Source organism: Schistocerca piceifrons, chromosome 4, assembly GCF_021461385.2.
Source record: "Schistocerca piceifrons isolate TAMUIC-IGC-003096 chromosome 4, iqSchPice1.1, whole genome shotgun sequence".
Lineage (NCBI taxonomy): Eukaryota > Metazoa > Arthropoda > Insecta > Orthoptera > Acrididae > Schistocerca > Schistocerca piceifrons.
Genome location: NC_060141.1, coordinates 423,276,384 through 423,302,951, shown reverse-complemented (window position 1 = coordinate 423,302,951; position 26,568 = coordinate 423,276,384). Strand labels below are relative to the sequence as shown.

The window sequence follows — 26,568 nt, the reverse complement described above, 5'->3', positions numbered from 1 at the left end:
ATTTATGCCGTGTCGCATATTCTGCATTTTCAGTACAACAAATACAAAACTTTTTTATTTATTGTTATCTTCTTCACTTGATTTACAGAAATCTGGGCTTTCAGCAGCCTATTTCACACATATGTCACTAGCTCTCTTCTACAATATCACAACTGTGGGTTCTAGGCTTTTTCTTAATAAAAACTGATCTGATTACATTTTAATTGAGACACAACGAACTTTGTTTCTGCTGTAATGGATAATAGAGTAAAGAAAGGAAACTCAAAACCACATTTCCTTTCCCTCACTTTTAACAAGTTAAGGACGATCCACGAGCAATGATCTGTCTGTGTAGGTACCTGCACAAATATCTGTGCTTACAACACATTGCCACAAATCTGCAATTCTGAAACAAGCACTGAATGAATCTTATCCTGAAGAAGGATTTCGTGAAGGCAAGTAAAGTACCTCATTCTGTTACATATCAATTGTGACAATTTACAGATAATAATATTTACATTTCTACATGTGTCTGAAATCCAGTATATTCAAATAAATTACAGATGTGGCCAATGAGCAGTAGCTTAGTTTGTTTCTGAGTAGAGATTTTTCTTGCAACTGCACAAGTTTTCCAGTGACACAACTCATCGCAACTTTTGATAAGAGCACATTGTGATGTATTCTATCCAAAAGCTTTTGAGAGGTCCAGATACTCCTGCTGCTTGGAACTTTCCATTTATTTCTTTAAGTACATAATGAACAAATTATACTGCTGCTAATGTGGTACATCCAACTTCTTCCAACACAATGCTGGAAATCAGCTGACACGCCGGTATTGCTGTAATGTTCAAAGTTGCCTTTTAACATTATTTTCTCAATCAGTTTGCTGAATGTTGAGATTCGAGCAATAAGCCTGTAGCCCTGAACAAGCGTTATTTACTTTTCGTGCAAGGGCTTGATTACAGCTAGTGTCAATTGTCAGAGGAATACACAATCTTCAAGAAAACAGTTTATCAGATGAACTAATGGTTTCAATAGCTCATGTTAGCATTTCTTCATCTAATCCAACTGATTTTTAAACACTGGAAAATCCAGGAAGGAATAACGACAATATTATGTAAAGGATAGACTGCTACTGAACACATAGCGAAGATATTGAGTCGCAGACAGACAAAACAAAAAGACTACTAAACATACAAACTTTTGGCCAGAAAGCCTACTTCTGAAATAGACAAAATACACTGCTGCGGTCAGACTGCAGGGCGGGGAATGGGAGGGAGAGCAGGCTACAGGTGGGGAACAGTAAAGTGCTGTTTGTGGGAGCAAACAGGGACGAGGAGGAGAGAAAGTAGGGCAGCTAGGTGCTGTTAGGAGATTAGATGGAGGGTGGGGTGGAGGAGGAAAATGGAAAAAGTAAAACAGCTATAAAGTGCACTAGTGGAATAGAAAGCCATTGAATGGTAACAGGGACATGACTAACAAAGAATGAGACCAGTAAGGTTATGGGAACGTAGGATAAATTGCAGGGAGGTTTCCCATCTGCGCAGTCCAGAAAAGCTGGTGTTGGTAGGAAGTATCCAGATGGCACAGGCTGTGAAGCAGTCATTAAAATAAAGAACGTTGTGATGGACAGCCCGCTCAGTGACTGGATGGTCCAGCTGTTTCTTGCCCACAGTTTGTTGAAGGCCATTCATGTGGACAGACAGCTTGTTGGTTGTCATGCCCATGTGTAAACCACATGACTGGTTTCACAGGTAGCCCCGCCTTTGATTGGATAGGTGATGCTTGTGACCAAACTGGAGCAGGTGGTGGTGGTGGTGGTGGTGGTGGTGGTGGTGGTGGTGGTGGTGGTGGTGGTGGGTGGTTGGAGGATGTCTAGGTCTATTACAAGGGTAGAATTGTTATTATTCCAACCGATTTTTTGTTTCTGAAACTATCAATAAGCTATGCTAAGGGATGTTATCCGTGCACATTGCAGGTACTCTACCACAGTTTTGTTCGTTAGTGACTCAAATGTATGCTCTCGATCCAATTTCATAGCAACATAATCTTCGACAGTATCTATGCAGTAATTATCAAAAATATTTCTTACTAGAAGCGGATCAGAAATGACATTCACAATTACACAATAGAAAATCCGGGATGGAATGTAACAATATAGCGGAGGTGCTGAGTCGCGATAGGCACAAGAAAAGGATTCCCACAATTTTAGCTTTCGGCCATTAAGGCCTTTGTCAGCAATATACACAACCAACTGTGGTTTCAGTCATCCGAGACTGCAGACGTGTAAGCAAGTTGCATTTGAGCGAGTGTGTATGTGTGTGTTGCTGACAAAGGCCTTAATGGCTGAAAGCTATAATTGTGTGAATCTTTTTGTTGTGCCTATCGCAACTCAGCATCTCCGCTATATGGTGAGTAGCAACTTTCCTTCTCTAATATTATTCACAATTAATTCTACATTATTAATTTTAATTCCTTGTCCACTCTTTATGATTATATTTACAACCGACTAGCACGTCTTGTAAACATTGTCGAAGTTTCATATATGTTGGCTATCTCTTTCTGCTTTTACTATCCTGACTGCTCTGTCGAACTGATATTTGTCTAACTTGTAGAGACTTTTAAGAACATGTTCCATTTATTGTAGACCCTTGGTACTAATTATTGATTCCCAATCATCCTTCTCAGCATAGCAATGTTGTCTGCAAATAGTATTCTCTTGTACCAGTACAGTTTTCTCGGTTTGAATTTGGTATTACATTTTACCGCTAGTGTATTACTGAAATCATCTGAGAGGTGACCATTTACAATGCCTGCTGAGATGATATTGTCATAATTTGTTGCAACATGATCTACTTAACTATTATGCATGTTAATTATACTATTGAGTACTAGTCCATTTTGATCTTTAGCCTCGTAAGAAGGGATACAATCTGTAAAATATCTGTTTTCCTCGCAGTTACGTAAAGTGTTGCTGTTTACATCGCGAAGTATGATAAAATTGACACTTCTATGACCTGACAATTCACTCAAAACTCCATCTAATGAGTTCAGAAAAGTACCAAAATTTCTAGAAGGGGATCTACATTCACTTATAATAAAGAAGGAAACAGTGTGAGCACAAGTTTGAGAACTGCAATTTCAAAACCTCTGTAAGCGCAAAACTTGTTCACTCCTGCACTTTTTCTGTGGTGGTTGTAAACTTGCATATTCTCAAGTAAATGGCAACACCACCCCCTTAATTATTGTTTTACAGAAAAATGTTGCTACACTACAGGCTTCAACATAGTCCAGAGACAGTACTGTGATGATCACTCGACGTCAACATGCAGTAACCATTAGCAAACTGCAGGTGGCAGTACTAGCAGAGTAGGGCACATCAAACAAGTCGGGTCGGATGTGGAAAATACTGCAGTCATTGTTGTAGTGGGGAAACTGAGTGATTTATCAGACATCCAAAAGGGTATGATCATTGGTTTTTGAACCAAGGGTGTAAGTATTTCCAAAAGTGCTAAGTTTGTAAACTGTTCATGTACCACCTTGGTTTAAGTATACAATGCACGACAAAATGGCGCTATCTAAAATAGGCCTACAGTCAACTGTGGCGCACAATGGACCATGGATGACAGGGGTAAATGACGGCTGCAGAGATGTGTGCTGGCTAATAGACGCACAAATACTGAGCAACTGACCACCCAGATAAATTAAAGATTGTTCAGGGAAAGTTGCTACATCTTTTCCTCCGCATCAGGCGCCTGGTTCTTACACACATGTCAACTGCTGTTCTTCAGTGATGAAGACTGGAATTTGCACACCGATATCGCAACTGGGTATCCAGTGAGTGGTGACAAGTGGCCTTTTCGGATGAAACATTTTTGGTGTGACATCACATGAGCTGGACTGCTGTTCAAATCACTTGCCAATATTTTATAACGTTTTAGACTTCAGATACCTATTTTAAAGATTAATGGTATTAATATTTCCTGTAACAGGAAGTTATCAGTGGATTTTCATTCATCTCAATCTTGATTCAAGTTGTCTTTATCGAAGTGCTGGCATTGTGCTTACATTTCGCAGCATGCAGTTGCAACTGTAGCGACTCTAAAGCTAAATGCTGACAAATTTATTTGTGCACTGTATTCAAATATTAAATTTAGCAGTTTTCAATCATTCATCCAAATATCAGCAGTGCGTTTGCATTTCAAGGTGTGCAGTTGCAGCTGCAGCTGTTCTCAAGATAAGTACTGACAAAGTTGAGTTGTTTCTTCACTGTTATTCTGCTATTAAATTTAGTGGTTTTCAATGGTGTCTCGTGCCATTTCTGGTGAAGTAACAGTTTAATAACTTTCACCCACTGTGTTTTAGAGAGTTGTTTGTGCGTGGTAGCCATTTATTAAATTTAGCATGGTTTTTTTCAGCTGATGTTTCTTATATTTGCAGTGAAAAATTTCAGTAAAACTTTTGTTCACTATGTTTAATTTCCTGAGTGTTCCAGTGGTTACTTGAATTTTTAGTTTTAGATAATATATTGTATGAAGTTTTTGTGGTATTCGTATTAGTTGTGGTTTAGTAGTATTAATAAAAGTAGTTGCTTTCTTAGTAGAGAGTGAAATTCAATATCACTATTGTTACAGGGTGTATACGCGGGCAAGGAAAAAAAAAATTCCCGGATTTCCCGGTTAACAACACACTTTCTCCCACGTGAAAAAATACTTTTTCCCTGTTAATTGACAGTACATTTTCTCTCGGAACTGTATAACTTCTCAATCCTTTGAATGTTTATGGTTTTATACATGGGCATAGAATTTCCCAGCACTTTAGAAAACTAAACTCAAGGGAAAAAACACATTCTGGAAAGATGTTTGATGTGCAGCAACATGTACGCTGCATATTTTCATATTACGAAAGTATAAATTTTAATTCCACCAAACACCGCATGTTACCTTCCGAAGCATTGAAATCGAGATTTCGATGCGCTTTTGTAAGCCAGTCATAGCACATGATATAAATGTCTGATCTTCTGGGCTCAAAATTTTTCTAAATGGCTCGTCACCAAAGAGCTGATTTTTAAACGAGAGTCCCAAATTCCCAGCGAAGTAGCCCTCGACCTGATATTAAGCTTTTCAATGTGGTTTTCGGGATGTAAATTTTCTTGGAGTACCAGTACTTTGTTATCTCATGTTTGGTTCTTTATTATGGCATAATGCCATAAGTGCTGGAAGATGAAAATGTACACTTGAAATGCACCTATCGGTTGAAATCAGCCAAGAGTGTGGAATTAAACACTTCATTTCAAATATATTGACTGCCTCAGCGGAAAAGATTAATAAGAGAAAATTTCTTTAGGAAACCAACAAAAATAACTTCACTGTTCTGCTTTACTGTCAGAAAGGTGGAAATGAAATAAAATAAAATCTGAAACTAATGACATATTTTAGCCTTCCGTAATTATATGAGTGTATTGTAATTCACATGATAGCGCCCAGCCACAGAAATCCATTGTGTTTTCATTTGACGTGAGAGCAGTAAACGAAGAGGAAACAGTAAAATCACTAAATGTAAACACGGGTCACGTGGAGACAACCAACTTCCGCATTATAACTCAGACTGCTCTGTGCATCAGCCCTGTCGCTCCCTTGAGTGTTTGGGACAGGATGTAAAAATTTTTAAAAAATCAAATTTTCAAAAATATGTTCATTTTGCAGCGCACGTCTTTCTGAAGAGTGTGATGCATAAAACATACGTGTTTGAGGAAATGTAAGACATGTTATTTGGTCTTAAGTGTGCCAAAGTGCAGTGCCACACCTCATCACACAGCATTCTTCTATCGCACGTCACTGTATTTCACTCTGGGGAATTGAAATGTGTAAATTTTGTAATGGATGCCATCAAACTATATTCAGGATAGTGGAAATTAAAATGTCCTGTGGTGCTTCTCCTGCTTCCAGTCAGCCGGTCTTTAAAACTCTTCAGAAAATTTGCACTTTTTATTCCCTATTAGCTACCGACTTCCTGCTTTGTGTGACATAAAATTAAGTATAGGATACATAAAACCAGTAAAGACAAGAGGCAAGCAAGACAGTACACATTTCTTCAATCCTTAGCTCCTAGAATTTTTCTCTCTCTAATCTTGCTACAACTTTACATGGCGTGTTTTCCTTTCTGCGAAAGAATCTATTACCTCAAAGTTCAACAAATGTTTTGCTACATGAAAAATCGAAATGTCATCGTCAAATACTGAAAAAGCTGTTAATGCAAATAGGACCCAAGACTGGTGTGGTTTCTCGACCTGATTACATCTATTTTGTGATTGTCTCCTAGATAAAACAAAATAGGCCTTTCTAATATTGCAGCAATTGTAACACACACCAAATAAATGAGACTGTTTTGGCACAAATGGTCATTTTTATAACATGACAGAACATAATTCACAAAGTACCAATATCAAATGCTTATTAGGCCTACTACAAGCAAAAGGTTTTACGTTAGGAAATAGTTTCACGCTTCATTCATACACTCCAGATTCTCAAGCATGAGATCAAAAAGTTGTAGTACAAAATTTTTATACAAATTTGGAATCGTCATATTCTTCCATAATTTGTGTGATGTCCCCGTTTCTTCTCCTTCCTCGTTCTAAGAAACAGTCTTGTCATCACTAATTCTGTGACTGTTCCTGCCAATGTCAAAGCTTATTCGCTGGTTAACTTCACCAACTCTGCCAGAATCACCAGTTTAGTTATCCCACGATTATTCTCCTCTTAGGCATTTTTACATATTCATACAAAGCGTTTTCTGCGCTACTTACAGAACAGAACTTAAAGCAGCTGCTATCCGGGGATTGTATAACTGGCCTTTACTAGTATAGCGATCCGGCCAAAAATTTTCTGTCAAAATTTTATTTTCTTGGATACACTGAGAAGATAATACATAATCCTTCTTACCTTTTATTCCTGTTAAGTCGTTTATTCCCACTCTGGTAGTTTTACTCTGTGTATTGTGATGGTAATTATAACAATGCTCATCATTCGCAAGCCGAATCAACCACATAATTAGACAGCAGTTGGCTTTCTTTCGTTCGGCTATACTCTGCTCAGTTCGTATAGCCCCTTTTGTCTGCAGGAAAGTTTATTTCTAGTGCGATGAGGAGTCCGCTGACAGGCACATCCCATACACTATGCATGCATTCACAAATCAACTTATGATTCATTCAAAAATCAACTTAGAATGTGTTCAAAAACCGACAGGGATGTGTTTCAAAGTCATATGAATAATCAATAGACCAAGGTGCGCTGGATGCTAGGCGCTTTGTGAAACCAGGTTTTTTCCTGAGGAATATGAATTTTCACCTTCCCCCCTCCTTGATCCTAGCCTGCTGCACATGCATGAATCTGGCAGGTTGAGAGTGTCAGTAAAATTTTTCCGGTAGCATCTAACTGCTTGCCGTGACTGCTTATTGTTCGTGCAAACAAAGTTGACACTCGGCGCTGTGGGCGATGGGAGCAACTGTAAATGAGAAATGCCTTTACAGTCGCTCCCATCTGCCATTGCGCCGAGTGTCAACTTTGTTTGCGCGTGTAGTACACAGCCAACAGACACATTTCTGTAGCCAGAAGAGGGAAAGGATACTACTCAACTGCGCATGCGCATGATCCCACTCGTAACTGCTAAAATGAATCTAATGTTAACAGTTGTGACATCATGCTCATCAGAGGCAATTTGTTGTTAAAAAGCACTGCATAGTCTTCCTAAAGCCTTGGATACATTTTGCTGTTGGTAGACGTTTGTATCAGCACTGTGTTTTGTTTTTGTATACAACGCATTTACTTTGCAATTTAAATTTTATTTCTGTGTTTTCTCTCATGTTTTATAGCTGCAGTATTATTCTGCAGTAGCAGGATACAGAAATATCCTTTGTTATATTAGAAGTTCTTTCCAGTCAAAATTACAAAAATTTAACTGAAAACAAAAAACAATGAAAAATTCCAGAAATTCAAAAAAATTCCTAAGTTTTTCCCAGTTTTCTCCAGGATGAAAAAATTACCACGTTTTTCCCAGATCTCTCAGTTGTCCCGGGTCGTATACACCCTGCGTTAGCTCTTTAAATAGCTCTTCTGTAGTAATTGACCTTAGGCAATGTAGATATTTAGTTTTTACAGTAATTGTTAACGTTTTCCTTGATTGAGAAGTGTGGGCTTTGTTGTAGCTTTGTGAGTAGTGGGTTACGGTGTGAGATTTGTTCAAAGTATTTTCATTGGGGGAATGCAGTGGGGAAGCCAGTGAGCATTCTAGCAAGAAATGCAGAATTTGTAGCAGAAATAAGGTGACAGAGGAGAAGAGGTGTAAGATCTGTGCCCTTCAGGTGCACTTACAAACTGCAAAGGAGGAACTAGATAGGATGAGAAGGGAGAACGGCACTGGGATATGGGAATTGGCAAGAAGGCAGCTAGGAGGAGGAGATATTCTGACAGCTGTACTTAGCAATATATTTGACCAACTGTGAGAAATTAGTGGAAAGGAGCCTCTTGTAGGTGTAGGAAACATGCAGAAGTCCTCAGCATTATGGATCCTAAGTCAGTTGCAAATTCTAAAACTAAGCAGAAGGTTCTGCTGCATGGTAGTTTCCATGGCAGAGGTGTGGGCCAGCAGTTGCAGAAAGTTTTGGTGAGTGAATACCATGTCACTAGCGATGTAAAGCCTAGTGCAGGGTCGGCTCAGGTGACTGTTAACACAGCGGAGTTATGCTGGAATTTTACAAAAGAGGATCAAGTAGTGATTGTGGGTGGAGTTGGTCTTGATAGGGATGGGGAGTATTACGTAGGCGGTGACTTGGTAAAGGTAGCTATTCAAACTGGTGGCACAAAAATGTGCACTTCGTGCAACTGTTTCAGCATCATGATATACCTATATAAATAAAGAACAGGAGATGCCCCAACATAGATAATATTGCGGGGAAGGCGAGCCAAAGGTTGCGTTTCATTGGCAGGACACTTAGATGATGCAACAAGTCCACTAAAGAGACAGCTTACACTACACTCGTTCGTCCTCTGTTAGAATATTGCTGCGCAGTGTGGGATCCTTACCAGGTGGATAGACGGAGGACATCAAAAGGGTGCAAAAAAGGGCAGCTAGTTTTGTATTATCACGTAATAGGGAAGAGAGTGTGGCAGATATGATACGCGAGTTGTGCTGGAAGTTATTAAAGCAAAGACTTTTTCGTCGCGGCGAGATCTATTTACGAAATTTCAGTCACCAACTTTCCCTTCCGAATGCAAAAATATTTTGTTGAGCCCAGCCTACATAGGTAGGAATGATCATCAAAATAAAATAAGAGAAATCAAAGCTCGAACAGAAAGGTTTGTGTGTTCGTTTTTCCCGCACGCCGTTCGGGAGTGGAATGGCAGGGAGATAGTATGATTGTGGTTCGTTGAACCCTCTGCCAAGCACTTAAATGTGAATTGCAGAGTAATCATGTAGATGTAGATGATCAGCCTCACCTTAATGCTGCTGTTAGGTATATTAACATGGTGCCGAAGAAGGCACTGATGGCAAAGGGCATGGCTCACATTGCATTGCTGCTAGCTGAGTCTATCAATAGATCAGGTTTCACTAGGCTTGGCCCGCATTTTAATAGGTATGGAAAGGGGAGGCTGCCAAAACATATAGGTAACAGTGTAGTGGGCAGTGGTGGGATCAATTTTGGGAAGATTCCTGTAGTAGTTGGCGTTAAGAGTTGCAGCTTTTTTAGATGGAAGTCAGCTGATAGGTATCCCCTGCTTAAAGGAAGTATCTCTAATAAAGGAATCACTTTCAAAGGAGGTTAGGTATCCTCCAAGTAGTGAAGGAATTAGCATATTTCATTAAAATATAAGAGGTATTAGAGACAAAGTTAGCAAACTGCTTACAGATGTTGACTGACATCATAAGTATATCAGAGACCAATTAAATAATCTGACAATTCAGAGGCTTCCTTTACCAGGATACAGATTAGCTGGTTGTTTTTCGAGGAATTCTTTGCAGAGTAGGGGTGTGGCCACGTATGTGAAAAACAGTATTCCATTTGAATCCGTAAGCATATCATGGCACTGCACTGAACAGATATTTGAATGTTGTGCTCAGGCAGTTGAATTTAGTGAAATTAAACTTATAATTGTTATTTATAAGGTCTCCTAGTTCTGACTTCAGAGCATTTCTGCTCACACTAGAGATGGTTCTTGGTTCCCATTATAAGAAGTACCACAAATTAGTTGTATGTGGTGATTTCAATATTAATTTTGTGTATGACTGTACAAGAAAAAGAATGTTGGAACATCTCCACACTGTTTTTACCAACCAGTGTGTGGGAAAGCAGTAGCACAGCCATGTACAATATTTTGATTCATTCTTTATTACCAGATGGCCATTCTGTCAGTGAAAGGGTGAACAGCCTTCTGTTGTGACTCGCCGATCGTTCAAAGCGCTGCTGCGCAATTACGCGCGTCCTCTACGCGCGGCGCTGTCTGCCAGCCATGCAGCAGCTGCGCCGCCTAAGCGGCCAGCCGTGCAGCGGCCGCTAGACTGGGACTCAGTGCTCATTCGAATGCTAACGTGTACACATGTCTTGCTTGTCAACTTACTCTGTGACTTATATGTGTTGTGTCATTCTGAAATATATGTGTTAAACTTGACGTTATAACAATTGGCGACGAGGATGGGATTTTTCCTTTTCACCGTTGACCCACAGGTTTCCATGGCTACTGTCGAGCAACTATTGCAAAATTTCCTTGAACAGCAAACGCTTCTAACAGCAGCGATTTGCGATTTTGTCGCAGCGTCAAATGCGGGGCGCTTCTCGTCATTGGCTATACCTCCTTTTCCTCCTTACGACGAGACGGCGGAAGACTGGTCTGATTATGAAAAAAGTCTTCGACAGCACTTCTTGGCATTTCATGTCACGGACGAACAACCATGTAAGTCTCTGTTCCTTTCCTGGATTTCACCTCAAATGTATCGGTTGTTGTCGCAATTGGCTCCTTTGAAGGATCCTGCGTCTTTGTCCTTTGCTGAAATGTGCTCACTACTGTCTGTCTATTTTCAAAAGCAAACGCATGTGGTAGCCTCTCGTGTTGCCTTTTATCGTTGTCAAAAACAGCTGCATCGATCCTATCGCGCTTGGGCTGCTGAACTTCACGGCCTCAGTCGAAAGTGTCAATTTGTTACTGACGTTCACAAAGAATCCTATGCCGATTCCATGGTACGGGATGGTATTATCCGGTCGGCACTCGACATAGAAGTTCGGCAACAGGCCCTTCAGTTGGCAAATCCGACTCTAAATGAAGTTTTCTCCACTGCGCAGTCTTTTGAAATTTCTCACGCCGCTGGGGCGCAAATAGAGGCGTGGGGTGATGTTGGGGAAATACAACCTCTGTGCGCTGTTCACGACACGTGCGGCATGTCCCCACCGGCCGACGTGGCCGCAGTGCGCTCTCACGCGCAGCCTCGGCCTAACCGTAAACAACCCGCTAAGAAACTGCAGCAAAATCCCCCGCAACTTCCTTCATGTCCGCGGTGTTTTACGAAACATTCACGCGAGGATTGTCCCCAATGTTGGGCTGTGTGTCACAATTGCAAAAAGAAAGGTCATGTGTCTTCCGTTTGCAAATCCTACCGCATACATGATGTTCATGAACATGACACGGATTCTGATTCTGTGTTGTCTGTCAATTGCACTTCTTCCCTTTCAGGGAAGTTATTCCTCACTGTCCAAATCCTTGGTCGAGATGTTCGCATGCAGGTGGATACCGGTTCTGCTGCCACTATAATTAATTCTCAGACGTATCTTCAGTTGGGTTCTCCACTCCTGTCACCAGTCACTCGGCAATTACGGACGTACAATAAACAGAAGATTTCTCTCTTGGGACAGTTTCATGCTGAGGTATCTTACAAATCCGTCGTTCGCACTGTTCCCATATTTGCGGTCAACCAGAGCAACGCAGGAAATCTTTTTGGTTTCGATGCCTTTCGCGTTTTTGGGTTCTCCATAGATGACTGTCAATATTGTCTCTGATGCTATTCCTTATGCTCAACTGGATTCCTTGTCAACGACATTTTCGTCCCTTTTTTTCTCCTGGGTTAGGCCGTGCAAACGACTTTGAAGCTCATATCATGCTCAAACTCACTGCTCGGCCTAAGTTTTTTCGGGCTCGGCCCATTCCTGTGGCCCTTCGCGATCGGGTAAAACAGGAGTTGGATTGTCTCACTACTTCAGGGGTATTGCTTCCTGTCACTTCCAGTGAGTGGTCCTCTCCTGTTGTTGTCGTTGCTAAGACAAATGGTGATATTCGTCTCTGTGGCGATTTCAAAGCCACTGTAAATGCTCAATGGCTCATCGACACTTACCCTATGCCCCGTCCTGAAGAACTGTTCACTAAACTTGCTGGAGGCCAGTATTTTTCTAAAATTTACCTGTCAGAAGCTTATCATCAACTTCCTCTCGACGCTGCTTCCCGGCAGTTTCTTGTCCTTAACACGCCTTTCGGCCTCTATCAGTACCAACGCTTGCCATTCGGGGTTGCTAGCGCCCCTGCTCTCTTTCAGCAATTCTTGGAACACTTATTGTTCCCTGTCCCTGGGTGTATCAATTACATGGACGACATTGTTGTGGCCAAGATAGATACGAAGCCCACACCTACTACAGTAGTACAAGTTTATATGCCAACTAGCTCTGCAGATGACGAAGAAATTGAAGAAATGTATGATGAAATAAAAGAAATTATTCAGATTGTGAAGGGAGACGAAAATTTAAAAGTCATGGGTGACTGGAATTCGAGTGTAGGAAAAGGGAGAGAAGGAAACATAGTAGGTGAATATGGATTGGGGGACAGAAATGAAAGAGGAAGCCGCCTGGTAGAATTTTGCACAGAGCACAACATAATCATAACTAACACTTGGTTTAAGAATCATGAAAGAAGGTTGTATACATGGAAGAACCCTGGAGATACTAAAAGGTATCAGATAGATTATATAATGGTAAGACAGAGATTTAGGAACCAGGTTTTAAATTGTAAGACATTTCCAGGGGCAGATGTGGACTCTGACCACAATCTATTGGTTATGACCTGTAGATTAAAACTGAAGAAACTGCAAAAAGGTGGGAATTTAAGGAGATGGGACCTGGATAAACTGAAAGAACCAGAGGTTGTACAGAGATTCAGGGAGAGCATAAGGGAGCAATTGACAGGAATGGGGGAAATAAATACAGTAGAAGAAGAATGGGTAGCTTTGAGCGATGAAGTAGTGAAGGCAGCAGAGGATCAAGTAGGTAAAAAGATGAGGGCTAGTAGAAAGCCTTGGGTAACAGAAGAAATATTGAATTTAATTGATGAAAGGAGAAAATATAAAAATGCAGTAAGTGAAACAGGCAAAAAGGAATACAAACGTCTCAAAAATGAGATCGACAGGAGGTGCAAAATAGCTAAGCAGGGATGGCTAGAGGACAAATGTAAGGATGTAGAGGCCTATCTCACTAGGGGTAAGATAGATACCGCCTACAGGAAAATTAAAGAGACCTTTGGAGATAAGAGAACGACTTGTATGAATATCAAGAGCTCGGATGGAAACCCAGTTCTAAGCAAAGAAGGGAAAGCAGAAAGGTGGAAGGAGTATATAGAGGGTCTATACAAGGGCGATGTACTTGAGGACAATATTATGGAAATGGAAGAGGATGTAGATGAAGATGAAATGGGAGATACAATACTGCGTGAAGAGTTTGACAGAGCACTGAAAGACCTGAGTCGAAGCAAGGCCCCCGGAGTAGACAATATTCCATTGGAACTACTGACGGCCGTGGGAGAGCCAGTCCTGACAAAACTCTACCATCTGGTGAGCAAGATGTATGAAACAGGCGAAATACCCTCAGACTTCAAGAAGAATATAATAATTCCAATCCCAAAGAAAGCAGGTGTTGACAGATGTGAAAATTACCGAACTATCAGCTTAATAAGTCACAGCTGCAAAATACTAACACGAATTCTTTACAGACGAATGGAAAAACTAGTAGAAGCCAACCTCGGGGAAGATCAGTTTGGATTCCGTAGAAACACTGGAACACGTGAGGCAATACTGACCTTACGACTTATCTTAGAAGAAAGATTAAGGAAAGGCAAACCTACGTTTCTAGCATTTGTAGACTTAGAGAAAGCTTTTGACAATGTTGACTGGAATACTCTCTTTCAAATTCTGAAGGTGGCAGGGGTAAAATACAGGGAGCGAAAGGCTATTTACAATTTGTACAGAAACCAGATGGCAGTTATAAGAGTCGAGGGACATGAAAGGGAAGCAGTGGTTGGGAAGGGAGTAAGACAGGGTTGTAGCCTCTCCCCGATGTTGTTCAATCTGTATATTGAGCAAGCAGTAAAGGAAGCAAAATAAAAATTCGGGGTAGGTATTAAAATTCATGGAGAAGAAATAAAAACTGAGGTCCGCCGATGACATTGTAATTCTGTCAGAGACAGCAAAGGACTTGGAAGAGCAGTTGAATGGAATGGACAGTGTCTTGAAAGGAAGATATAAGATGAACATCAACAAAAGCAAAACAAGGCTAATGGAATGTAGTCGAATTAAGTCGGGTGATGCTGAGGGAATTAGATTAGGAAATGAGGCACTTAAAGTAGTAAAGGAGTTTTGCTATTTGGGGAGCAAAATAACTGATGATGGTCGAAGTAGAGAGGATATAAAATGTAGGCTGGCAATGGCAAGGAAAGCGTTTCTGAAGAAGAGAAATTTGTTAACACCCAGTATTGATTTAAGTGTCAGGAAGTCATTTCTGAAAGTATTCATATGGAGTGTAGCCATGTATGGAAGTGAAACATGGACGATAAATAGTTTGGACAAGAAGAGAATAGAAGCTTTCGAAATGTGGTGCTACAGAAGAATGCTGAAGATTAGATGGGTAGATCACATAACTAATGAGGAAGTATTGAATAGGATTGGGGAGAAGAGAAGTTTGTGGCACAACTTGACCAGAAGAAGGGATCAGTTGGTAGGACATGTTTTGAGGCATCAAGGGATCACTAATTTAGTATTGGAGGGCAGCGTGGAGGGTAAAAATCGTAGAGGGAGACCAAGAGATGAATACACTAAGCAGATTCAGAAGGATGTAGGTTGCAGTAGGTACTGGGAGATGAAAAAGCTTGCACAGGATAGAGTGGCATGGAGAGCTGCATCAAACCAGTCTCAGGACTGAAGACCACAACAACAACAACATTGTTGTCACTAGCTCCACCACTGAAGAACATCTTCAAAATCTCCGCACACTTTTTCATGTCTTACAGACTGCCAGTCTTAAGTGTAATCTTCAGAAATCACAATTTTTTCAGGCATCTATCACGTACTTGGGGTTTCAACTCTCTCGGGATGGTATTTGTCCGCTTCAGCAAACTGTCGCTGTGATCGATGCCCTTCCTCGCCCTACATCTGTTAAGGAACTGCAGGCCTTCTTGGGGAAAATAGCATACTATCACAAGTTTTTACCGTCTGCGGCTTCGGTGGCTCAGCCGTTGCATCGCCTGTCGCATAAAAACATGCCTTTTCACTGGTCCGCGTCATGCGATGCGGCTTTCCAGAAATTGAAGACTATGCTGAAACAGGCCCCGTGCCTGGTTACTTATCGACCTGGCCAACATCTTGTTCTTGCCACAGACGCCTCTCAATACGGGGTCGGTGCAGTCCTTGCGCACCGTTTTTCTGACGGTTCTGAACAACCCATTGCTTATGCCTCCAAAACGCTCACAGATGCCCAACAAAAGTATTCTCAAATTGAGAAAGAAGCTTTGGCCATTATTTATGCTCTTCATAAGTTTGGTGTTTTTCTCTATGGCTCAAAATTTCATCTTGTTACGGATCACAAACCACTTGTTTCCTTGTTTCATCCATCACGTCACTTCCCGACAAGGCTGCACACCACCTCCAGCGTTGGGCTCTTTACTTGTCTCGTTTCAATTATGAGATTCATTTCCGGCCAACGGCTCAACATGCAAATGCTGATGCTCTGTCTCGCCTTCCCATGGGTCCTGATCAGGCATTCGATAGGGACGAACTTTTGTGTTTCCACCTGGATGTTGCCGAGCAGCGGATTGTGGACGGGTTCCCCATCACTGGGGACAGGCTGGTGGCTGCTACGGGTTCTGACCCTACCCTCTCCCGGGTTTTACGCTGTATTCAGAATTTTTGGCCAGATCGTCCGTCCGCTAAGACTTCTGATCCGTTGCGGAACTACTACGCTTTGCACTACCGCCTCACGGCTAGGGATAGTGTTATCCTCCTTTCCACTGACGATGCTTCGCCGCATGTTGTGGTACCTGCGTCTTTGCGTGCTTCTGTCTTGCGCCTCCTTCACCAAGGGCACTGGGGTGTGTGTCGCACAAAATCTCTGGCGCGCCGTCATGTGTACTGGCCTAGCATCGACTCCGAAATAGCACACGTGGTCACTGCCTGCGGCCCTTGTGCGTCAGAGGCTGCTGCCCCGAAGTCATCTTTGTCACCGTGGCCTTCGCCTGAGAAGCCCTGGGAGCACATTCATGCTGACTTTGCGGGACCCTTTAGGTACTTATTGGCTCCTCGTAATTGATGCCTACTCTAACTTTCCTTTCATTGTCCGTTGCACGTCGCCTACCACCGCGGCAACCACCAGTGCTCTCGCCCACATTTCTTCTTTGGAAGGCCTCCCCTCTACTCTTGTTACTGATAATGGCCCGCAATTTGCCTCTTCCGAATTTGCGGAATCTCGATAAGGAACAAGAGGGGCGGGATGTTTATAGTGCCGATAAAAAAGATGACAAATATGAAGCTTTCCTTAACACATTTTTTTGCTCTTTGAAAGTTGATTTCCATTAGAATTTTCTAAACAGGTTACTTACTAGTAGTAAAAGGCAGAAATTGGGGATTATATCAAAACGTAAAATTTTAGAAGTAGTCACAATGAAGCTACAGTGGCCCATTACAACCGGTTTTTAAGGGGTTAAAAAGTGTTATTAGTAATGCAAAGAGTATGCGGTATGCAAACAGAACAGCTAATTCACAGTATAAAATTAAAACCATGTGGTCAATCGTTGAGGAAGTGTCTGGTCAGCAGCACAAGTTCAATGATGTAAAGTCAGTTCATAGTAAAAATGTTTCTGCTATTGATAAGTCATATATATGTACAATATTTAATGATCACTTTTTGAGCATTGCTGGAGAATTAAATAAAAACTTAGTTTCTACAGAGAATCATGTAACTCTCTAGGAAAAGGTCATTCAGAGACTTGTGTATGAAATACTCCTCTGCGATACTGACTGACAGTCCGCCCCCGGTAGCTGAGTGGTCAGTGCGACAGACTGTCAATCCAAAGGGCCCGGGTTCGATTCCCTACATTTCATTTCATTTCACTGACTGACAAGGACAAGGTTGAGTCAATACTTAAATTACTGAAGACTAAGGACTCTCATGGACACGATGGAGTACCTAGCAGAATATTAAAGTACTCTGCTGCACATATTACCCCTACCCCCTGCACTTAGCCATATTTGTAATTTTTTCTTTAAGAATGGTAAGTTTCCTGAACGATAAAAGTACTCAGTAGTAAAATGGGAGAAAGGGATAATGTATACAGTTTTAGACCTGTTTCTAAGCCATCAGTGTTTGCTAAAGTTACTAAAAAGGCTGTGTATGTAAGGATAATTGATCATTTTATTTAACATAATTTGCTATCAAATGTATAGTTTACTTTTAGAAGTGGTTAAACAACTGAAAACCCTCTTTTCTCTGTGAGGTACTGAATAGATTTAACACAAGATTTCGAACAGTAGGCATCTTTTTTTATTTAACTAGGGCACCTGATTGTATTGATCACAAAATATTGCTTCAGAAATTGGACCATTATGTTTTACAGGGAGTAGCTCACAATTGGTTCACTTCTTACTTTGATAGCAGACAGCAAAAGGCCATTCTCCACAGAGTGAGAATGGCTCTGAATGGGGCATGGTTGAATGGGGGACCAGTGTTGGGGCATCTCCTGTTCTTTATTTATATAAATGACATGCCCTCTAAAATATTTCTGTTTACTAAAAGATGTTGTGTGCAATGTTGGCACTGTTTCAAATAGTGCATTTCAAGGCATAAGTTCATGGCTTGTAGAAACTTAGCTAACACTAAATAACAGTAAGACTCAGTTTTTACAGTTTCTGACACACAATTCAACAAAACCCAAAGTTTTAATTTCAAAGAATGGGCATATGATTAGTGAAACTGAACAGTTCAACTTTCTAGGTGTTCAGACAGATAGTAAACTGTCATGCAAAGCCCACATTCAGGATCTTTTACGAAGGCTTCATGCTGTCACTTTTATTCACTATTCAAAAGATATCTGAAGTAAGTGATAGTTTGACATAAAAGTAGTCTACTTTGCTTATTTTCATTCACTCATATTGTATGGTATTATATTTTGGGATAACTCTTCCCACTGTCAAAGGGTATTTTTTGGCTCGGAAATGGGCGGTTTGGGCAGTGGGTGGTGTATGTTCATGAATCTCTTGTCGATCCCTCTTCATTAGTCTGGGTATTCTGACATTGGCCTCTCAATTTTTCCTGTTAACAGTATCAGCTTATCCCCAAGAATTAGCAGCTTTCACACAGTTAGTACGGATCATGCAAATGAGAATGAGATGTTCATTAACAGAATCACAACTGATGAGACGTGGGTCTATGGTTATGATTTTGAGACCAAGGTTCAACCTTCACAATGGGTTGGTAAATGTTCTCCAACACCAAAAACTAAATCACTGTGTTGCCTCATCCTAAGTACTCTCTAGGCCTGTCCCATGCACTTTTTTTTTATTTCCAAAGTTGAAAACCCCGTTGAAAGGACAAAGATTTGCAACTATAGATGAGATAAAAGAAAATTTGCAGATGGTGCTTAACATGATACAGCAAGAGACATATCGAGACTGCTTCCAGAAGTGGAAATGGCATTAGCAGCAATGTGTCAATCGTGGAGGAAATTATTTTGAAGCAGACCATGTACAATAAGTAAAAGATAACCGTAGAAAAATTTTGTGGCCGAAGTTCTGGAATTTTTTTAACAGAACTCGTAATGCAGAAATGACATTACTCTTGTACTAATTTAAGTCTATGTGAAGCGTATATGAAACAGTGGAAAGTCCAGGTTGGAATCTACAACATTATGAAAATGACAGATTGCTACTCACCATAAAGATGACGTGATGAGTTGCATACACAATGGAAAGACTGTTCCACATTGAGCTTTTGGCAAAAGCCTTCTTCAGAATAAAAGGAGGTTTTGGCTGAAAGTTCAATGTGTAACACACATTTCATTGTCCCTGTGTGCAACTCAACATGTCATCTATATGGTGAGTAGCAATCTCTCCTTTTCATAATATTGTTGAGGAATAATAAATCACATTCCCAGTACTGCCAAGGATTTTCACTTGATCGGAGGACTGGTATGGGATACTCCCAGCCTTGTGATGTGAAATGAGGAGCTACTGGCTCCACAGTCTGGAAAGTCTGCAAAACGGCCAGGAGAGCCGTGTACTGACCACATGCTCTTCCGTGCCACATCCACATGATGCCACAATGCAGAGGATGAGACAGCAGCTGGTAGACATCCCTTGGGCCTTCATGGCCTGGCAAGGAGGTAGTATATATGAATGTTATACTTTGGCATTACCTAGTGTAGCACTGGTGGAAAGTTTCACTGCCTTAAAAAGCAACACACTTGTCCTCCAGAACCTTTGCTGCACTGACCTGGCATTCTGCAAATGATTTTCACAAAAATTCATGATTTCTGTCCTTGAGAAGGTTGACATCTGTAGCATAATACTGTACACTCAAGTAACTGTTTACCAATTCTAGAATCCATGTTATTACTAAGTCCTTCCCTCATCTGTTGAGCTGTAGACCAGAGGTATGTGGAATCTTCTTTCTATGCAGCTTATGCCAACAGATATTACATTTTAAAATCTCTTGCATACATTTTGGATATCTTTATTTGCACTTTACATCTCTTCCTTTACAAATGACCAATTCTGTAAGCTATGGCAACATGGGACAGAGAAGCCAATTACCTTTAAGCTTATCAGATCATGTAGTCATCTTATGAGAGAGATCCCTAGGTCTTTTGTTTCTTTTCTTGCTACATCATTTGTTCCCAAAACATCATAATTCACAGAAGTCCCGCCTGAAATTTTGCACCTGCTTTTATTATGCTAGTTATATTTTGACTGCTTCTCCACTTGTTTTACCTGTTCTTGATGGTTGGTAGTTATTGTTTTTAGGCCTACCAGGACTTCTGTGTTCTGTTATGACACTGTCTTTTCTTTTTTTGTTCACAGTAGCCAATAATGCATCATGATAAATTCTTAATTTGGTTCACTGTCAGTGAACACACACACACACACACACACACACACACACACACACACACACACACACACACACACACACACACACACTGAGGCTGAAAGTAAAGAAAAGATTTGAGACCCTATTCAAATTGTTTCTTGAACAGCCAATAATCATTTGGCCTTCTGTATGTCATGACCTTCTCCCCTATTTCCCAACTCGATACCTATCTTGATTAACAATGCTTGAAAAACTATATAAATTTATGACAATATAAATGATGTGCTTATCAATGAAAGTAAAATTATAATAAAAGAAATTGCGTAAGTCTTTTCCACATGGGTTCCATATATCAAGCAACAACTATACACCTATAATAGAAAAAAAGTGTGCCACAATAAGTACAGACATGGCACCAAACATTTGTGAGCCAATAAGACATGTATGGAAATAAAACTTTATTGACCACATCAGCCGTTCACAGTATGCACCACTAGTACTTATAACACGACATAAAAAAGAACAGGTGGAACACATTTTAGCTAAATCACATTAATTTAAAAGCAACAATTTTAAATCCACCGCTATGATGTAACTTTTGCCTTGATAAAAAGATGTTTACAGAGTACTCAGAGATGCAAGATTCATTGCTGAACTTATTTCACTATGTCGGAACTACACCCATTTGTTGAAACTAACAAACAGGAAGTAAAAAGGATGCACATTTTGCATTATTGGGAACTTTTAAGAAACTGCATCATGTTTTAGCCCTCTATATTTGAGGAAGCCTCAATCTCAACAACCTTGAAGTTTTCATTTAAAGATTCCTTATTTCCTTCCAACAATACATCATTGATTAATTTCTGCGCAAGAAGATTTTGTTGGGGGTTGAATGCACGTAACTTGTTTGCCACATGTTGCCCAAATGTGTCAAATGTATCTGGTGCCTGTATTGAATTCAGTTTGTTTCCTGCCATAGACAATATTTCACTTGTTCTGTCCTCCATTGGACGTTTCCGCTTCCTACAAGGTGCTTCAGTTACACTTTTATTTGAGTTGGAGGATCTCGGAGTAGTCGGTGTTACTGGTGTTGATGATGATGATGTAGTTGGTGTATGTGGGTTCAAGTTGGTGTCTTCAATGGCCTCATTTTCCATATTATTGCCCTCCTCAAACTGGAGAAAAAACAGTGCCTGTTACTGATTTGTGCTGTAATTATTATTATTATTATTATTTATAGGGCCTGTGAATAATTTTGTAATGGATATGCATACTGTAAGATACAGAATTGGTGCAGTATGCTATGAGACAAGACACCGTGCTGTGAAGGTAGATGACTTTATATGATCTAACTGAAACTTACATAGACAAATTGAAATTGTTAATACAGCATGCAGCAACATAATTTCCAGATCCCAAAATGCAATAAAACCCATTTTGTGATCACATTTTTTTTTTAATACTGTCGGTATGTATCTAAAGTTTTGTTTTACGCAGTTTTGAAAATCATATCAGGTAGGTGACACCCCCATTTCCCATAGACCGAATAACTATTTATGACATTTCCCATGACTCTTACCAGCATAGCAGCAGATATGTTGGCAATTTCTGCCTGGATATTGGCCTTCAGTTCTTGCAGGGTCATTGGACAACTGACGTAAACATGGGATTGTGGGGTGGGGTGGGAAAACACACACACACACACACACACACACACACACACACACACACACACACACACACAATTGCAAAGGACCAAATCGGGCTGGCCACTTCGAATGTGACTTCAATTCTTGGAGAAACCCATGTGAAGCACTTCTCGAAAACATTCCTGAGGATACAACTGTTATTTCCAATGCTGAAGCCCATTATCACTTGACCCGATGTGTCAACAAACAGTCATGCACTACTGGGCCAAGACCAATCCCCAAAAACTGCACTAAAGGCCTTTGTAGTCATCTAAAGTCACAGTGTGGTGTGCTGTTTCCTCAGCTGAGATTGTTGGATAGCGGGTTTTTGAAGATAACAGGACCTAATTGGATATACACTACTGGCCATTAAAATTGCTACACCAAGAAGAAATGCAGATGATAAACGGGTATTCACTGGACAAATATATTATACCAGAACTGACATGTGATTACATTTTCACTCAATTTGAGTGCATAGATCCTGAGAAATCAGTACCCAGAACAATCACCTCTGGCCATAATAACGGCCTTGATATGCCTGGGCATTGAGTCAAACAGAGCTTGGATGGCGTGTACAGGTACAGCTGCCCATGCAGCTTCAACACGATACCACAGTTCATCAAGAGTAGTGACCGGTGCATAGTGATGAGCCAGTTGCTCAGCCACCATTGACCAGATGTTTTCAATTGGTGAGAGATCTGGAGAATGTGCTGGCCAAGGCAGCAGTCGAACATTTTCTGTATCCAGAAAGGCCCGTACAGGACATGCAACATGCGGTCGTGCTTTATCCTGCTAAAATGTAGGATTTCGCAGGGATCGAATGAAGGGTAGAGCCAAGGGTTGTAACACTTCTGAAATGTAACGCCCACTGTTCAAAGTGCCGTCAATGCGAACAAGAGGTGACCGAGATGTGAAACCAATGGCACCCCATACCATCACACCGGGTGATACGCCAGTATGGCGATGACGAATAAATGCTTCCAATCTGCATTCACCGCGATGTCGCCAAACACGGATGCGACCATCATGATGCTGTAAACAGAGCCTAGATTCATCCGAAAAAATGAAGTTTTGCCATTCGTGCAACCAGGTTCGTCGTTGAGTACACCATCGCAGGCTCTCCTGTTTGATGAAGCATCAAGGGTAACCGCAGCCATGGTCTCCGAGCTGATAGTCCATGCTGCTGCAAACGTCGTCGAACTGTTCGTGCAGATGGTTGTTGTCTTGCAAAGGTACCCATCCATTGACTCAGGGATCGAGACGTGGCTGCACGATCCGTTACAGCCATGCGGATAACATGCCTGTCATCTCGACTGCTAGTGATACGAGGCCGTTGGGATCCAGCACGGCGTTCCGTATTACCCTCCTGAATCCACCGATTCCATATTCTGCTAACAGTCACTGGATCTTGACCAACGTGAGCAGCAATGTCGCGATACGATAAACCGCAATCGCGATAGGCTACAATCCGACCTTTATCAAAGTCGGAAACGTGATGGTACGCATTTCTCCTCCTTACACGAGGCATCACAACAACATTTCACCAGGCAACACCAGTCAACTGCTGTTTGTGTATGAGAAATCGGTTGGAAACTTTCCTCATGTCAGCAAGTTGTAGGTGTCGCCACCGGCGCCAACATTGTGTGAATGCTCTGAAAAGCTAATCATTTGCATATCACATCATCTTCTTCCTGTCAGTTAAATTTCACGTCTGTAGCACGTCATCTTCATGGTGTAGCATGTGAGCTAGTAAAATGAAAATGAAATTTAAATTGCACTGCACTCAAAAGTGAAAAACGCGAGTATCCATTGCAGATACTGCTTTCCATTACTGTGTGGCTTAATAGCAAACAGCAACAAGTAATTGTGAAAGCCAGATATTGGAAGTAATTACTTTAGTTCCTGACAGATGCATATTTGATTTCAAAGCATTCAGAAACCAAGGCCAACTTTTCCACTGTATGTCCACTTCCATTACTATAAATTTCTGATTTTGTGTGTAACATACAAAGTTAGTGAAGAAGTACATCTCACAGAATTGTCAACTAACACAATGTTAATGAACAACAGTCAGCTATACAATGTCAGAAAAACGGAACTGATAATTATTCTAAATAAGTGGAATAAATACCAAACTTCACAGATGTTCTCCTTCATAGCTTGCAGGACCAGCACTCCCAGAATAAAGGCATTGGAAACATTGCATACCCATGGCATATGTAAATAACTTCCAAAATGAATTTTCACATTGCAGTGAAGTATACGCTGATTTGAATCTCCCTCCATTCATTCTGGAAACGATGCCCCAGAACACAGCAAAGGCATGTCACCACAATATCATTCCTTCCAGGAGCCCTATTTTCACAAGGTATGCAGAATTCTATTCTGTGAATTTTGTAATTAGGGTACGAGTTACTTGCTGAAGTATAGGTGCGAAGGTGGGTTACTAGTTGTACTTGGTTAGGTCAGTTGGTAGAGCACTTGCTCACAAAAGGCAAAGGTCCCAAGTTCAAGTACCAGCCAGCACACCGTTTTAATCTGCCAGGAAGTTTCAAATCAGTGTACACTCCACTGCAGAATGAAAATTCATTCTAGACTAAATCAGTTGGTTCCTTTCAGTTTTGTGTTTAGAAATTGTTACTCTCTCACTTTGTCATTCGTTGTAAGTGAATAGGGAAGGATACAAGAAAACTAAAACAGACTTAGAAACATCTTCTGTATTACCTATAAAAATGTACAAACTGATGCCAGCTGTGTAAATGTATTACTTTCATTAAAGAATTTTCAAATTACACTATGTTGAAAAGCAATCTTTCTTACTTGTGCACCTGGCCCCAGGCCTAGGTCTGGAACTTTATTCTGCAATGAAGTCAGACCACCCAATGGTTGTCCTGGTCTCTGATTCAAAGTCTGTAACACTATATAAACATACAAATAATTAAAACATGATAGAGTCATCTGATACACAGTGATACAATAGCATAAAAGACAAGAAGCATCACTCGTCTATAATGTTTATCGCATTCTGTGATAGTAAAGGATTAGTTCACCATGAGTATGTTCCTCTAGGTCAAACAGTGAACCAAATTCTTAACATTAACATCTTGAAACTGTTTGCAAAAACCAATTTGACGTCACCACCCTAATTTGTGTCATTCTCATGACATGGCTGCACTGCATGACAATGCAAGACCCCATACTGCTTTATCTGTTATAGCGAGTATCTGGCCAGACATTCTGTTACTGCCATCCCATATCCACCATATTCGCCCAACCTCTTGCCTTACAATTTTTTCTTATTTCTATGAGTGAAACTGAAAGGAAAGCTTCACCAAGATATCGCAGACATCCAACGGGTTGTGACAAATAAGCTTACAAGCATTGCACTTGAAAATTTCCCTGCTTGCTTCCACGACCTAAAGAAATGTTGGTAACTGTGTATAGACAGCCAAGGTGACTACTTTGAGAGGAGCTTGGATCATTAACCTCGAAGTGCACTTCTCTAACTGGTAAGTGCAGTTCTCTATTTTTCCTGAAAAACTGTCCTGGAACTCTTCGGACAAAAATGGCAATTTCTACTTTTGTTGAAATGGTCTGGAGAACACAATTCAGCATTATATGATAACTCTCAGACTGTAACTCAGTCTGGAACTGTTTCACAGGAAAGGGCAAACTTGGTAAATGGGTCATGGATAAAGACCTCAGTTCTAACCAACAGGTTTCAGAGACAGCCTCCCACAGACAATCAGACAGTCAATGGGCCTGGTCTCATTCCTGAACAACTGTCTCTTAGGGAAACAGCTTCACAAGAAGAGGAAAGAATTCTATCTACGTTCTGGCTTCATCGCAGGAGATTTCATTTACCAGGTAGAAGAGAATATTCAGGGAGCGGTATAAAGCATGGATTATGGTCAACTGCAGATTGTCATTCACCTTGGCATCGAAATGGACCCTATTCTCCATTCTCTCCATATATTGGCAGGACAACTGAAGATAACTAATCTCATTGATCGAATTACATCACATCACATCACATCACATCACATCTATCTATCTATACCATGACTCAGAGGACTTGCTGGAGTACTCTTCTCTAGAACAGGGTGACATTTCTTGACCAGTATTACATGGCAGAGGGTCTCCCTGAACAGAAGAAGTGTTTTTCAAACAACGGAACAGCAGAGTGCATGTGAAATGCACACTGTCCATTTGTTTGCTCTGGCACAATTTTGAGAGCCACAAGGGGAAAAAATCTCAGAAACCAGCCAGATAGCTTTCACAGCAATTCCCAATTATACAATAACAAGAACTGAAAGTTGGTGAACACCCAAGCTGGTAAAAAGAGGGAAAATTCCGACAAAATAAGGAATCGATACTCACAAGATAAGTTAGTCTCCCATTGATGATGTGTGTTTACAGCAATGTGCAGAAATGTTTAGGTCTAGCAAGGTCTAAAATGAATCTGAATGCAACAACCACTGCATCCAACAGTCAGCATTGGTGGTGCAGGTAAACATTTTT

At 40.8% G+C, this 26,568-nt stretch overlaps 1 protein-coding gene across 3 annotated transcripts in view; it reads right to left on the bottom strand.

Moving 5' to 3' along the window:
• LOC124796277 (mediator of RNA polymerase II transcription subunit 15) overlaps positions 1–26,568 on the bottom strand; it is a 168,029-nt gene that overhangs the window by 53,025 nt on the left and 88,436 nt on the right. For all 3 annotated transcript variants that reach the window (XM_047260393.1, XM_047260395.1, XM_047260394.1), the window contains exon 6: positions 24,868–24,965. In XM_047260393.1, coding sequence (XP_047116349.1) covers positions 24,868–24,965 — 98 coding nt within the window. The remainder of the gene's footprint in view (positions 1–24,867; positions 24,966–26,568) is intronic.